Genomic DNA, 12266 nt, shown 5'->3' with positions numbered 1-12266 from the left:
TGTTGTAAGAACAGGGTGGTGGATGAGATGGACCATTGACTTGAACCAGCAGGCTCTTCTTCTGTTTACGTTTTCACTTTAATGGTCCAATGTTGGGTTTTCTTGGCATGGAATACCACCACACACCTTGACCCTCACCCTCTTTAATAGATAGCTTGCTCTCCACAGTAACAGCAAAGGTAAAAGGAAATCTATCCAGAATGGACATGCCGAGTTAATTTGTGGCATTAAATGAAACCCGTTGGTCAAAAGACAGGCTTGCCTCGCATGACGCCGGAGAACTTCTTGAAAGTAGCTTGCTTTTGAGACGACCTAATAAGACTAAGTAGCCTGCAGCAGGAGCATCTGTGGATGCTGAAAGGCCTCATCAGGGAGGCTGGACAGCAGAGAATTGCTGCAATCCATCTTTGTAATGAAAAACGAAATGCAGCACCCTTTCTGGACCGAGCTCTGTTAAACATGCTGTGCTAGGAGCTTGTGAAAGATTGCAATGGTGGAAAAGCAGAGATAATACACAGAAGCCAGATATGAAAGGGGCTTAAGAAGAACCCAGTGATTGATACCTCAACACACTTGATTCTTTGGAGAAGACAGCACTGTTAATAGTTGAATCTGAAGATTGGTTCACATATGTCTCAGGGCAGTGAAATGCCAGAGCTACCCCTCAGGTCTACTCATTTGCTATGTTGTAGAACATTTCCAGAAACCCACAAGACATTGTTTTCCATTTTTTATGCAAAAGAGTTTCATATGAACCTCCAAGATTGACCTCCAGTGGAATATGAGGTTGAGACCTGCAACATATTCCTCAATGCAATTGGTAGCATTGTTTGAAGATCAGTCAGCTATCTGGGCTGTTCAGAAGCACAATGTGGTAATGAGAATGGGGGAGGAGTGTTTCCTCAAAAGGGAAATTTCTCAAGCCAAGAGGAATTTAAGGGCCAAAAGTATATGTGATGCAGGAGATACAAGCCCCCTGCCACTTTTTGATCAGGAAAATGTCCTGTAGAGAAAAAGTTGCACACACATTCACACAGCCCTGCTGCCCAATTCTGGTGTTCCAACAAAATTCAGAGTGCCCTGCTATACAGCACAGAGGCAAAAGCAAGATGCCATTAAGATAGGGCTGGGGTGTGGTGGCCTGGGACTCGGGCTCGGAACCAGAGGAGACTCAGTCTGCACCGGACCCTTTGCCTCAGGCATCATCTGAACCAAGTCTGGGGCCTGATCCTGAAGAGTCCCAGTCTGCACAGGTTCCCCTGCAACAAACACCAGCTGGGCCAAGTCAGGGGCCTGAGCCTGCCCTGGCTCCAGATGCAGGGATTACCTTGTTGCCTTCAGCTGGGCCATCACTTACAGCTGCTCCACTACCAGTTTGGTCAGTGGAGGCTGAGGTGGCCCCTGGATCTAGTAACCCACCGACGTCTCCCGGGCTACAGAGACTAAGGTCTGAGAGAAGGAGAGACCTGAGTACTGGCAGGAGGAGTGGTCGCCTTCGGGTAAAACAGGGAGGTGACTCTCCGGGGGATCAGGACCAGCCGCTACCCTGACAAAGATAAAAGGCTGTTGGACCCCGCCCCAGGTTGCGGGAGCAACATTGCTATATGCTAGATCCTGCCTGAGATCCTGTACCTGTCTTTGCCTGGTTTCCTGCCTCATGTCCTGCCTTGGCCCTGTCGGACTGACTCCAAGCAGAACCTTCGGATCCTGGACTGGTCCTGGACCGCGTTTCATGGGTTACCCCCGGGGCCAGCACATGGGGAGGCTCCAGGTACTGTTAGATTCCAACTCCTAAGTATGTAAGCAGAGCCCAGCTGGATCAGGCCAAGGACTCATCCCAACCATCACTCTGTTTTCACAGCAGCCAGCCAGATACCCACAGGAAACCCAGAAGCAGAATCTGAGCACAACATGACTCTCCCCACTTGTGGAAACCAGCAGGGGTGCCAACTTGAAGAAAATAAAGGGGGTGAGCAGACAAGGACAGTGATACGGGAGAGAGGTTGGGGCAGGGAGGAAGAAGGGACAGAACTGAAAGTTGAAAGAAAATGGTGAAGCTCTGGACAATGTCCCTCTCCCCTACCCTCCTCCTCCTCTTCCTCCTCCCCTGTTTCTTAGGGCATGTCTCATGTGGTTGAAATTGCGAGTCTGGGAGGGATTTAACTTGAGAGGAGCCTGCAGCTGGGACTGCCAACGGGAGCTTCTCTTGTTGTTGGAAGAACGTGTGGCAGACTGTGCAACACAGAGACTTAGCAGAAGCAGCTGCAGAACACAACTCTCAAATTCCTCTTCTTGTTTCGAACATTGAGGGGCTGCGATTTCCTCTGCTCACTCTGCCCACCCCTCCACCCCCGCACATATACCCCTTCAAGGTTTTCGTTCTCTCCCCCTCTCTCTTCTCCGTCTCTCCTCCTGTGATGTGCTTGCGTGTGTTAAAGAGCAAGGTAGCAGCTGTCTTATAACAAAGCAGAATGTAGCCAGCTCCAAAAGCAGAACTAAGGAAACTTCCCATTTTGCATTTGAATATTTTCTTTATTTTACTCTCTCTCCCAACCCAAAAAGCATAATACAGCTGTGTTCTGCATTTCTTTATTCATTTATTATTATTTATTTCTATCCATTGTTGCAGGGAGGGAGGAGGGCTAATCCCCACTCATGCTGCCTTAAAGCCATTGCTTCAAATTACTGAAAACTTAATACATGATCAAGGTGTTGTTGTTTTTCCACATTCACAATTTAACTTGAGCTTGCCTTTTCTATTTTCCTGATATGCTTAATAGAGAACAATGCATTGCTGTCTACCAGCATAATGCAGAGTAGCTACATCGTTGCAGTTCTCTGTGTACATCTGTTCCGAATAGACATTAAGCAACGTTTCCTGGGGTTTATCCCTTTCACTTCCTTCCTCCATTCCGGCAAACCCAAACATTGTAATACAACCTTGCTCCATATTTCACCGAGCAATACTGAAATATGCTCCCAGTATTGCGGAACCATCTGGGCTGTTGGGATTGCAACGGCTAATTACAAATCTTTGGGATATTTAACATTTTGGCAGCCTGTTTCCTTCCCAAGGGCACTCGATGTTGGACTGAGCACTTATGAAAGGTGAGGCTGTAGGCTCCAAGAATGACTACATCTGCACATCTCGTCCTTCCTCCAAGAGACTCAGGGTGTGCCATCCATAGGGATAAAGTCCAGTTTATCCCGAGAACCCTGTAAAGTAGGTTAGATTAACTGAATGACCCAAGGTCACCCAGTTAGCTTCATGGGCAAACAGGAATTTCAATTAAAGCTGGGCTGCTCTCCCACTCCCTGGGAAATCAGGAATAGATTTTCTGCTGCTTTCTTGTGAGGGTTGTGGGGAGATAAAAAGTTCCCAGTTTGTTGGGGGAAGGACAGATCCCATACTTCACTTTTGTGTTGTGGTGGCTGAGGGTTTTGTATTCCCCACCAAAAGCGTGCCACATCCCATTGCCCCCGAGGCAACCAGGAAGCATTGCAAGGTGCTGTTTCCTGCCAACCACGTGGTTCTGAGTGGCACACGACTTTAAATAAAAAAGAGAAAGAAATCAGGGGGATTTTATTTCCTCTTGCAAGTGGTCAAAAAAGAGCTGGCTGGATTTGTTAGCCCAGTTCTAATCTGAACAGAGGCCACCCAAACCAATTCCATAATTCTCTAATGGTCCGACGCATCAATCAGGGCTCACCTTTGATGTCGTATTTACTGCAAGTGATATGAAAGATGGAAGGAAGATAGGGGTGCAAGGCGCTTGCTTACCATGGTTGGATTATTACCTTATGAAGACTGGACTAGCAGTGCCCTGGAAAAGGCTGCATTCCCCCTACAGAGGCAAGTGCAGAGTTTGGGTGTGTTTCTTGATCCAGCTCTGTTGCTGGAGGCCCAGGAAGCCTCAATGACCAGAAGCACCTTCTACCTGCTGCGATTGGTGCAACGGCTACAGCCATTCCTAGACCAAGAGAGCCTGACCGCGGTTCAGGCACTGGCGACTTTAAGATTAGATAACTGCAACACACGGTATGTGGGGCTTTCGCTGCACAGGATCTAGAAACCGTGGTTAGTGCTGAGTGCTGCTGCACTGTTGATGACAGCAGTGAGACCTTGTTAGCATGCAACGCCTTTGGCTCAGAGTTTCCACTGGTTGTCCATTTGCCAAGTTCAAGGTTATATTAGCATATAAAGCCCTTAACAGCCTGAGACTCATTGAGATGCGGGATCCCCTTAAACCACATATACCCTGCCAACCACCTGAGTCTCCAGAACTGGCAGTGCTACAGGTTCTTCATAAATCAAGCTTTTAGTGTGGCAGCACCTACGGTTTGGAACTCTCTGTGTATTGATACCAGGCAGGCACTTTCACTGTACTCTTTTTTGGCACCTGCTTAAAGCATTTTTGTTTAGGCAAGCTTACCTAGACATGGAAAAGTTACATGTGTTTTATCTCTTTTTAGCTCATCTTTATTTCAATCATATTTTGAATGCTTCTACATACTTGATTTAAGTATTTGTAGGTAATTGTAATGTTTCATTTTGTATTTTTGTAAACCACTCATAGTTTCTCTTATGATCAAGTGGTACATAAATTTTGTTCCATAAAAATGCTATCTGCTACACTGATTTACCTACACTGAACAAATACAAGATGAAAAACAGGTGATACGGACTTCCCACTTTTATTCTGTGCAGCTGCTGAATGTTATTTTAAATTAAGACATTTTTCTAATGTACCTCTTATATTTTGATTTCTGTTTGTAATATCCTACTATGTTTGTTGTTATCTTGATTTTTGTTTGCACATTTTTTGTATGTGTGTGTGTAAACTGCTTAGGAGATTTTGCCAAAATGTTAATCAGTGTATGCTTTATCCAAATAATGCAATTTCTAAGGCTAGACCTGAAGACCCAGTAGATTTGGGTGGGGCTCCCTCTTGTGGACAAGAATCTGGATATTCTTCAAAGTGTTCCTATATTTCCAACTGATTTTGTTTTTATTTTAATTGTGTTGCCAATATATGATTTATTGCTCAGTCATTGTAAAATGCAGACCACACATGTGGTGAAACCCTTCAGCGTATATTCCTATTTAGTGGAGGCGGCTGTGAAAATACAAGCCTCTTTGGGTTTGAGATCAGACTCTACTAAAGAGGAAAGCTTACCTCTGAACCTTCAGAAAAAGCAACAATTTTTAAAGCAGTACCATAGACATATAAAGGTTTTAAAGCAGCATTTATTTTTCCAGTATGAAACATTAGGCTTTGTGGTAGTCAGCCACCATATGCCAGCTTTTCACTGTAACATCAAGACAATTGTTAAGAATCATGAGAAGTACAAACATTCAGCAAACATTAACCTGTTGAGAACATTCACAACCCAGCAACTTTAAAGTCTACCGTTTAATAAATTAACAAGAAACAAATATTGCGATTATGCTACATTTAGTACACAATGCAAAAATAGAAATTATCTGCCCTAGCACAAAAAGAGGGAGAAAACTTTGGAATAAATGCAGTCAATCAGTCATGACCTTATATCTTCATTGCTTATGGTCAAAGTCCATCAAGAAGGAAATGCTATAATGAACATCTTTATCTGCACTTTTGAATTTGGTCTGAATTGAGTTCCGGCTGACAAAAAACCCTGTCTCTGTCTCCACAATCACCTTCCTTACTTTGCACCCATGTCTAGCTGGTGAACCTCATAGCTCTATATATCCTGCAAGCCTGAAATTTGCCACCATACATCAGTACAAGCATTACATGTCTCAAGGACAGTTCACAGTGATTTCTCTGGTCACCAGTAAAGTTGCAACTGGACTCATGCAAAGGTATTGTTTGTACAAGCTATTTTCTCCTTGCAGAACACATATTTAACTTGACCCATATGGAGGTTGCGATTCCCACAAATGGTGCATGGCTGAAAGCTTGGCAACTTCAAGTGCTCTCAAACTGACTTGTGCAAATTGGCTCTTTGGATCGTGAGGGTGGGGATAAACATTCTCCCTTGATTTTTTCATCCATATTACTTTTACAGATTCTTTCCTCCTTCCATTTACCAAAAAAGGCAGACAAGCTTAGAAGAGAAGCTCAAAGAGGCGAGGCAAGTTGTGGGGTTATCAAACCTTCGAACAGTGACAGGCACCAACAACATATTTGCTACACTGCCATTAGCAGAGGTAGTTTAAAATAAGGCACTTCATAAGGAAGCCAGCTAGCAGCTAGCTTTTCATTAAAACAGATATATGAATTAAGACTTTAGAAGAGGAGGAGTGAAACCTTTCATTTCCTGGAAGGAGGCATTTAAATCCATTGAGTCCCTTATTCCATCACCTCAGATAAAGTACGAAAGAGGCAAAAGGATCTTTCAGTTCACAGCACTTCATAACAGCCAGATACACCAGGCACTTCTGAAAAGAAATGGACTTTATAGCTTTTGAAACAGTTGAAAACAGCAGTTTTCTGAGGTCTCTGTTGCACATTTCTTAAAATGAGGCTAAACAGTCACAATTCCCACCAATGAAACGACAAGGACTCTGCTCCAGTTCCATTTATACTTTGTAAAAGAAAAAGGGGTGAGGGGACAGAGGGAGACTTTCTGAAACGAATTCTTTCTGCCAAGAGAGAAAACTGAATTCTGACAAAAATCCTAATTAGGACGACACAAACGCATTTAAACTTTAGAAGAAAGCTGAATTTGTTCACAAAAGCTGTAGGGGAAACGAAACAAAAATTCCGTGCCAATGTCAATTACAAAATGACGACGGCAACAGGATGGAAACTGGCTCAAGTTAAAAGGAGTCAAGAATTGGCTTGTTGAAGTATGACGGGCGTCTCAGTTGGCCTGAACATGAAAGTTGTCGAATTGTGTAAATTCATAAGTGTGAGTCCCAATAGCTGCCCATCCATTTCCAGGATCCGTTACGGTGACGTTCGCCCAGAGAGGATTGCCATTTAACATGCCAGACGCATTGGTGCCCTGTCAAAAGTAAGGGGAGAACATTAATGTACAGGGGGTCTGATGTGGATTTCAGTAAACTGGTCAAGAACGAGGGCTGCAAAGCTATCTGGAAACTGCTTTGCAAGGTGAGTTGAAGTGAAAGACATCCAAGTGTGTTTCCCAATGCCCATTCAGTTTTAGTTAAGCTAAGGAATTTGCTCCCACAATCAGTAGTGAGCCAGTGTGGTGTAGTGGTTAAGAGCGGTAGTCTCGTAATCTGGGGAACCGGGTTCACGTCTCCGCTCCTCCACATGCAGCTGCTGGGTGACCTTGGGCCAGTCACACTTCTTTGAAGTCTCTCAGCCCCACTCACCTCACAGAGTGTTTGTTGTGGGGGAGGAAGGGAAAGGAGAATGTTAGCCGCTTTGAGACTCCTTAAAGGGAGTGAAAGGCGGGATATCAAATCCAAACTCTTCTTCTTCTTCTAGTGATGGTCACCAACTTGGATGGCTTGAGAAAGAGGACCAGACAAATTCATGGAGGATATGACTATCAATGGCTGCTACCCATGGTGGATATGTTCTGCCTTTCATTGTTTTTGCTGCAAGAGACTAGCGTGGCTGCACCTCTGGAAAATCCTATATACTGATAGCAAAGCAGGTTTTCCAAGTGTGGATCCTTATATAGCCAAAACACCATCATCTACATACAAGATGAGAGATGCTCCAGGGTACACTAAGGTTTCTGCAGAGGTGGAGCAAAACAGTCCAGGGAGGACAAAGCCTGCTTAGTGGCTATGGAATGGAATACCCTGAAGAGAGGTTTGGCTGGCTGAAACCCTGAACTAAAACACTCCGCACTGCAGCATTTTCATTGTAGGTTCCACCTGTTATGACGGACAAGTGGTATTAGCAGGTCATCAATATTTATCAGGGTTAATACTTCTCATAGCAAATTAAATTATAGCTATTTTAGGCTTATAAGCTATTTTAGGCTTATAGCTATTTTAGAACTCTAAACAGTTTAAATGCCACCCCTTGCTATCAGTCAAAATGAATCTTATTTTATGCTCCAGGTCCGGTGCTTACCGTAAGAATCAGAGTGAGGGTATGCCATGCCTTGGCTCGCACACCAGACAGTCCTTTCATCAAGACCTCTTCCCCACCTGCATGAAGAAGAAGAAGAAGAAGAAGAAGAAGAAGAAGAAGAAGAAGAAGAAGAAGAAGAAGCTGCTGCTGCTTCAGAACATTTTCTTTATTTGGGACATGCCCTAAAATTATACATTACAGTGGTACCTCTAGTTACGAACTTAATTCGTTCCAGAGGTCTGTTCTTAACCTGAAACTGTTCTTAACCTGAAGCACCACTTTCGCTAATGGGGCATCTTGTTGCCGCTGCGCCGCCAGCACACGATTTCTGTTCTCATCCCGGGGCAAAGTTCTCAACTCAAGGTAACTCTTCCAGGTTAGCGGAGTTTGTAACCTGAAATGTTTGTAACCTGAGGTGTTTGTAACTCAAAGTACCACTGCATTGGAACTCTATTGCAAATAAAATTGGAAGCATGACAGCCCAGTGCTTATTCTGTCCTGTTATGTTAGATATAATAGTCTACCTGAAGATTAAGTAATTATTGTTCATTACTCGAAACAGTAGCTCATTTGGATTGCTGTTAAATGGGAAGGAGGGGAGATTAATTCTTCTTCTTCCATCAGTGAATGGCTATCGACTGCATGGGACAAAGTGATGAATTGTCACCCTCGGGAGGTTGTGGACTCTCCTTCCTTGGAGGTTTCCAATCAGAAGTTGGATGGTTCTGTCATGGATGCTTTAGCTGAGATTCCTGCATTGCAGGGGGTTGGACTAGATGACCTTTGGGGTCCCTTCCAGCTCTAAAACTCTTAAGATTGCATGACTAATTTAGTAAGCAGTGGGAAAACAGAATTCAATGTTTTTAGCATATTGCCACAGCGTTTGCAATCACAAGAACTCCTGGCCATTACACAAAAATGGCTCTTCTTTAGAGCAGCTACATTATTTGCCATTCCGAACATGCACACTATTTGAGAGCCTATGCACATGCCTCAGAGGCCTTCCAGATTTCAAACCTCTAGAGCCTAGATCTAAGATTGTGGTGTTTGCTTGTTTGTTTTTAAAAAACCAACACCTTTGTACAAAGGCCTTGTAGGCCATGGACTCTAAAGTCATCCATTTGATCAAGCAAAAGGTGACTTGATATTTTACTCACAGCAGCGCACCCAACAGACTATCACAGCGTGGTGGCATGAAATTTGCGTCGACACTGTGCCCTTTCCTCTGCCATGCATAAAGCACCAGCCATCAGTTGCTTCAGGTATCTTTAAGGACATATTTTTGCCCAGGTGCTCCCTAACCCCTAAGGCTACACCTTATTTATTACTGAATTTCTGTTTATTACCCACTTTTATAATACTATTCCACTGTTTTTTTTTTATTTTTGCATGTGTTTTTACTGTTTGAAGGTTGGTATTTTTGTATACTGTTTGAGAGATTAAGCAGGTTTATAAATGTTTTAAAGCAATAATAAAAATAATAATAATAATAATAATAATAATAATAATAATAATAATAATAATAATAATAATATTTGTTTAAAGATCAGCAATTTCACACCTGAGATCTTAAGAAAAAATTGGGAGGCAGATGCCTTCCTGACCAGATTGGACCCTGTTCTACCCAAGTTCCTGGGGTGCGTTATTATTATTTTTGTCTGTTTTGTATGCTACTTAGGGATTTTTTCAAAAAATATTAAACCACTTAGAAACACTTTCAATATTCTAAAGCAGCTGGCCCTCCTTCTACACTTGAGCATTTAACACTGTGAATAAGAACCATTCAGAACAGCTTTTGGTTGAAAAAGTTTCGCTTTGATTGCTCCGTGCCAGTTATAATTATTATATGATAAGCTAGCAAAGCACCTTGGTTTGAAATAAAAATAAAATGAGGTGTGGAGGAAGACACCCAACAGAAAACAGCAATTACAAGTAAGGGAACTATTGCATAATGGATTTGCCGTGCAAGCCTCAAACCCTTAGAAATGCCATTCTGCATTACCTACTGCAGGATAAGCTGCAACTATTTAATTAAGCATGCAAAATCCATTTTAAAGGATACTCACCGAGATCACCTGTAACTTGGTATGTACCGTCAGGAAATACCCAGAAGAAAATGCCTTTAGCAGCTTTGGTGTATATCCCACCTTTGTTCACTCTTCCCGCAATGAATGCACCTCCATCATTTGACTCTATGTAAATGTCGCAAGTTATCGTTAGGTTTACCCTGCAAAAAGACAAATGCAGTTCTCAGCGCTGGAAAAGTGTCAGTTTTGGCATTAGTCTTCCAACAACAAGAAAAATTCCAACCACTTCTAAGTGTAAACATATTTAAGAACATGTATGCACAAATCTCTGTCAGGGAAAAAGGCAGAGTACCAATAAATAAACATATTGTAATGATTATAATACAGTTCTTCCTGGACTTGTTTTGTGTTTAGACACTGCAGCTGGTGGGAGAGGTGGAATCTGGATCAGTACTGTGGCACAACAGAGGTTGACTATCCCCGCCGCCCCCCCCCCCACACACATCATTTTCCAAGAGCTGCATAGATGCAACTGCTTAAGGTGAACAGCAACCACACCCAAGGAGGCACCCAGTACAACTGTCCATTCTTCTGCTATACCAGCTGTGCCATCCCTGCCAGAAGTGATATTCATTGATGTGTTTCTTTGCTAGCCTGGCATAACTCCATAGGAGCAGGAGCAGCAAAACGACTGTGCAGAGCCAGTGTGGTGTAGTGGTTAAGAGCAGTGGACTTGTAATCTGGTGAACCGGGTTCAATTCCCTGCTCCTCCACATGCAGCTGCTGGGTGACCTTGGGCTAGTCACACTTCTCTGAAGTCTCTCAGCCTCACTCACCTCACAGAGTGTTTGTTGTGGGGGAGGAAGGGAAAGGAGAATGTTAGCCGCTTTGAGACTCCCTAGGGTAGTGATAAAGCGGGATATCAAATCCAAACTCTAAATAACAGAATCCCAGGGAGTGGAGGAAGAAGATAGGAAAGGAACAGACGCACCTAGCCAACTGCTTTTTGTTTTTATATGTAAGCCACCCTCAAATGGAGTTGTAGCCAGTGCTTTCCCCCCCGTGGAAAAATAGGTGCTGGTACTCACCACGAAGCTGTTACAATAAGTGCCACACTTTTTCACCAAGGGGGGGGTGCCAGTACTGCATACCCCTGAGTACCCCCTGAAAAAAGACCTGTTGTATCCAATTACATTATTATGCGAGCAAAATGATTTTCACTTGTAAAATTGAACACCCGCTTCCTCTCCTCCTCCTCACCAACTAAATCTATTCCAGAGGGTTAGGGAAACCCAAGAGCAATTTTTTTTTAGGGTGGGGGGCAAACGGGGAGGAAAGAGAACGGTAAGTCCTGTTGTGTGAGCAGTAGTTGTTCCAATCGTGCAGTGACGTCACTGAACACAACCCAGCATCTTTATTATAGAGCAAAAAACCAAATTGATAAGAAAAACTAAACTGCAGGGACTGCAGCACGTTTATAAGCGCAGAGCTCCAATACTTAAGAGATAAAAAGAGTAGCAAGTAATACTCACAACCATAGTTGACCATAGTCCTGTAACACTCCAATTTCCAAACACACAATCTAAGGCAGTTTTCTTTTTACGTTCAACCATGCATGCGCATACAATCACTCTCTGCAACACCTTGATTTCCATCAGCTTCTTTTCATGTAGTTATGCTAAGACAACAGCAGGTGGCAGCCTTGAATCACATTAAATACTGTTTATGCGACCACAAAAACCCAGCAAAGAAAGACATTTTGCAGTTCATGGGTGAGGGGTGCCCTTTTGCATTCACTGATGTTCAAATCTGCATACCGCAGCTAACAAAATCAGTGCAATTACTGGATTCCACTGCAACTTTGCACCAAGCTGGAAATTCAGCGGGTTGCACTGTGTTTAATTACATACCATTTATAGTTGCCAATAATGCTGATGGGATGCTCTGATTCAGTAACCCAGGTTATAGGCCTCTGCGTCACCACCTGTCGAAGGGTGAAGACATGCTCGCCAGGATCAGAAACGTTTACAAAGTACTCAAACACCCCAGTTTGATCGGCAAAGTTTGGGGCCTCACTGAAAGGCGGGTTGCCTGTTGGGAGAACAGAAAGCTCGTTATTTCACTCGCCTGCACTACGAAAGAAGAAGTGACAGCTTCTCTCAGCACCACTGCAACACCAGGGACGCAGCAGGCAGAA

General features: G+C 43.5%; 2 protein-coding genes across 4 annotated transcripts in view; one reads left to right on the top strand and one right to left on the bottom strand.

Annotated features, from left to right (window-relative positions):
* LOC308575582 (uncharacterized protein) overlaps window positions 1-12266 on the top strand; it is a 288973-nt gene that overhangs the window by 132561 nt on the left and 144146 nt on the right. The gene's annotated exons all lie outside the window — the stretch shown is intronic.
* Window positions 5231-12266, bottom strand: part of GALC (galactosylceramidase) — a 38675-nt gene continuing 31639 nt past the window's right edge. For all 3 annotated transcript variants that reach the window (XM_081173158.1, XM_081173157.1, XM_081173159.1), the window contains exons 14-17: window positions 11980-12160; window positions 10109-10269; window positions 8043-8119; window positions 5231-6993 (exon numbers count right to left, since the gene is read on the bottom strand). In XM_081173158.1, coding sequence (XP_081029284.1) covers window positions 6850-6993; window positions 8043-8119; window positions 10109-10269; window positions 11980-12160 — 563 coding nt within the window. In that variant the 3' untranslated portion in view covers window positions 5231-6849. The remainder of the gene's footprint in view (window positions 6994-8042; window positions 8120-10108; window positions 10270-11979; window positions 12161-12266) is intronic.

Source organism: Podarcis bocagei (assembly GCF_964188305.1).
Source record: "Podarcis bocagei genome assembly, chromosome: 1".
Lineage (NCBI taxonomy): Eukaryota > Metazoa > Chordata > Lepidosauria > Squamata > Lacertidae > Podarcis > Podarcis bocagei.
The sequence above is the reverse complement of the archived record's forward strand: the minus strand, read 5'-3'. Positions and strand labels throughout refer to the sequence as shown.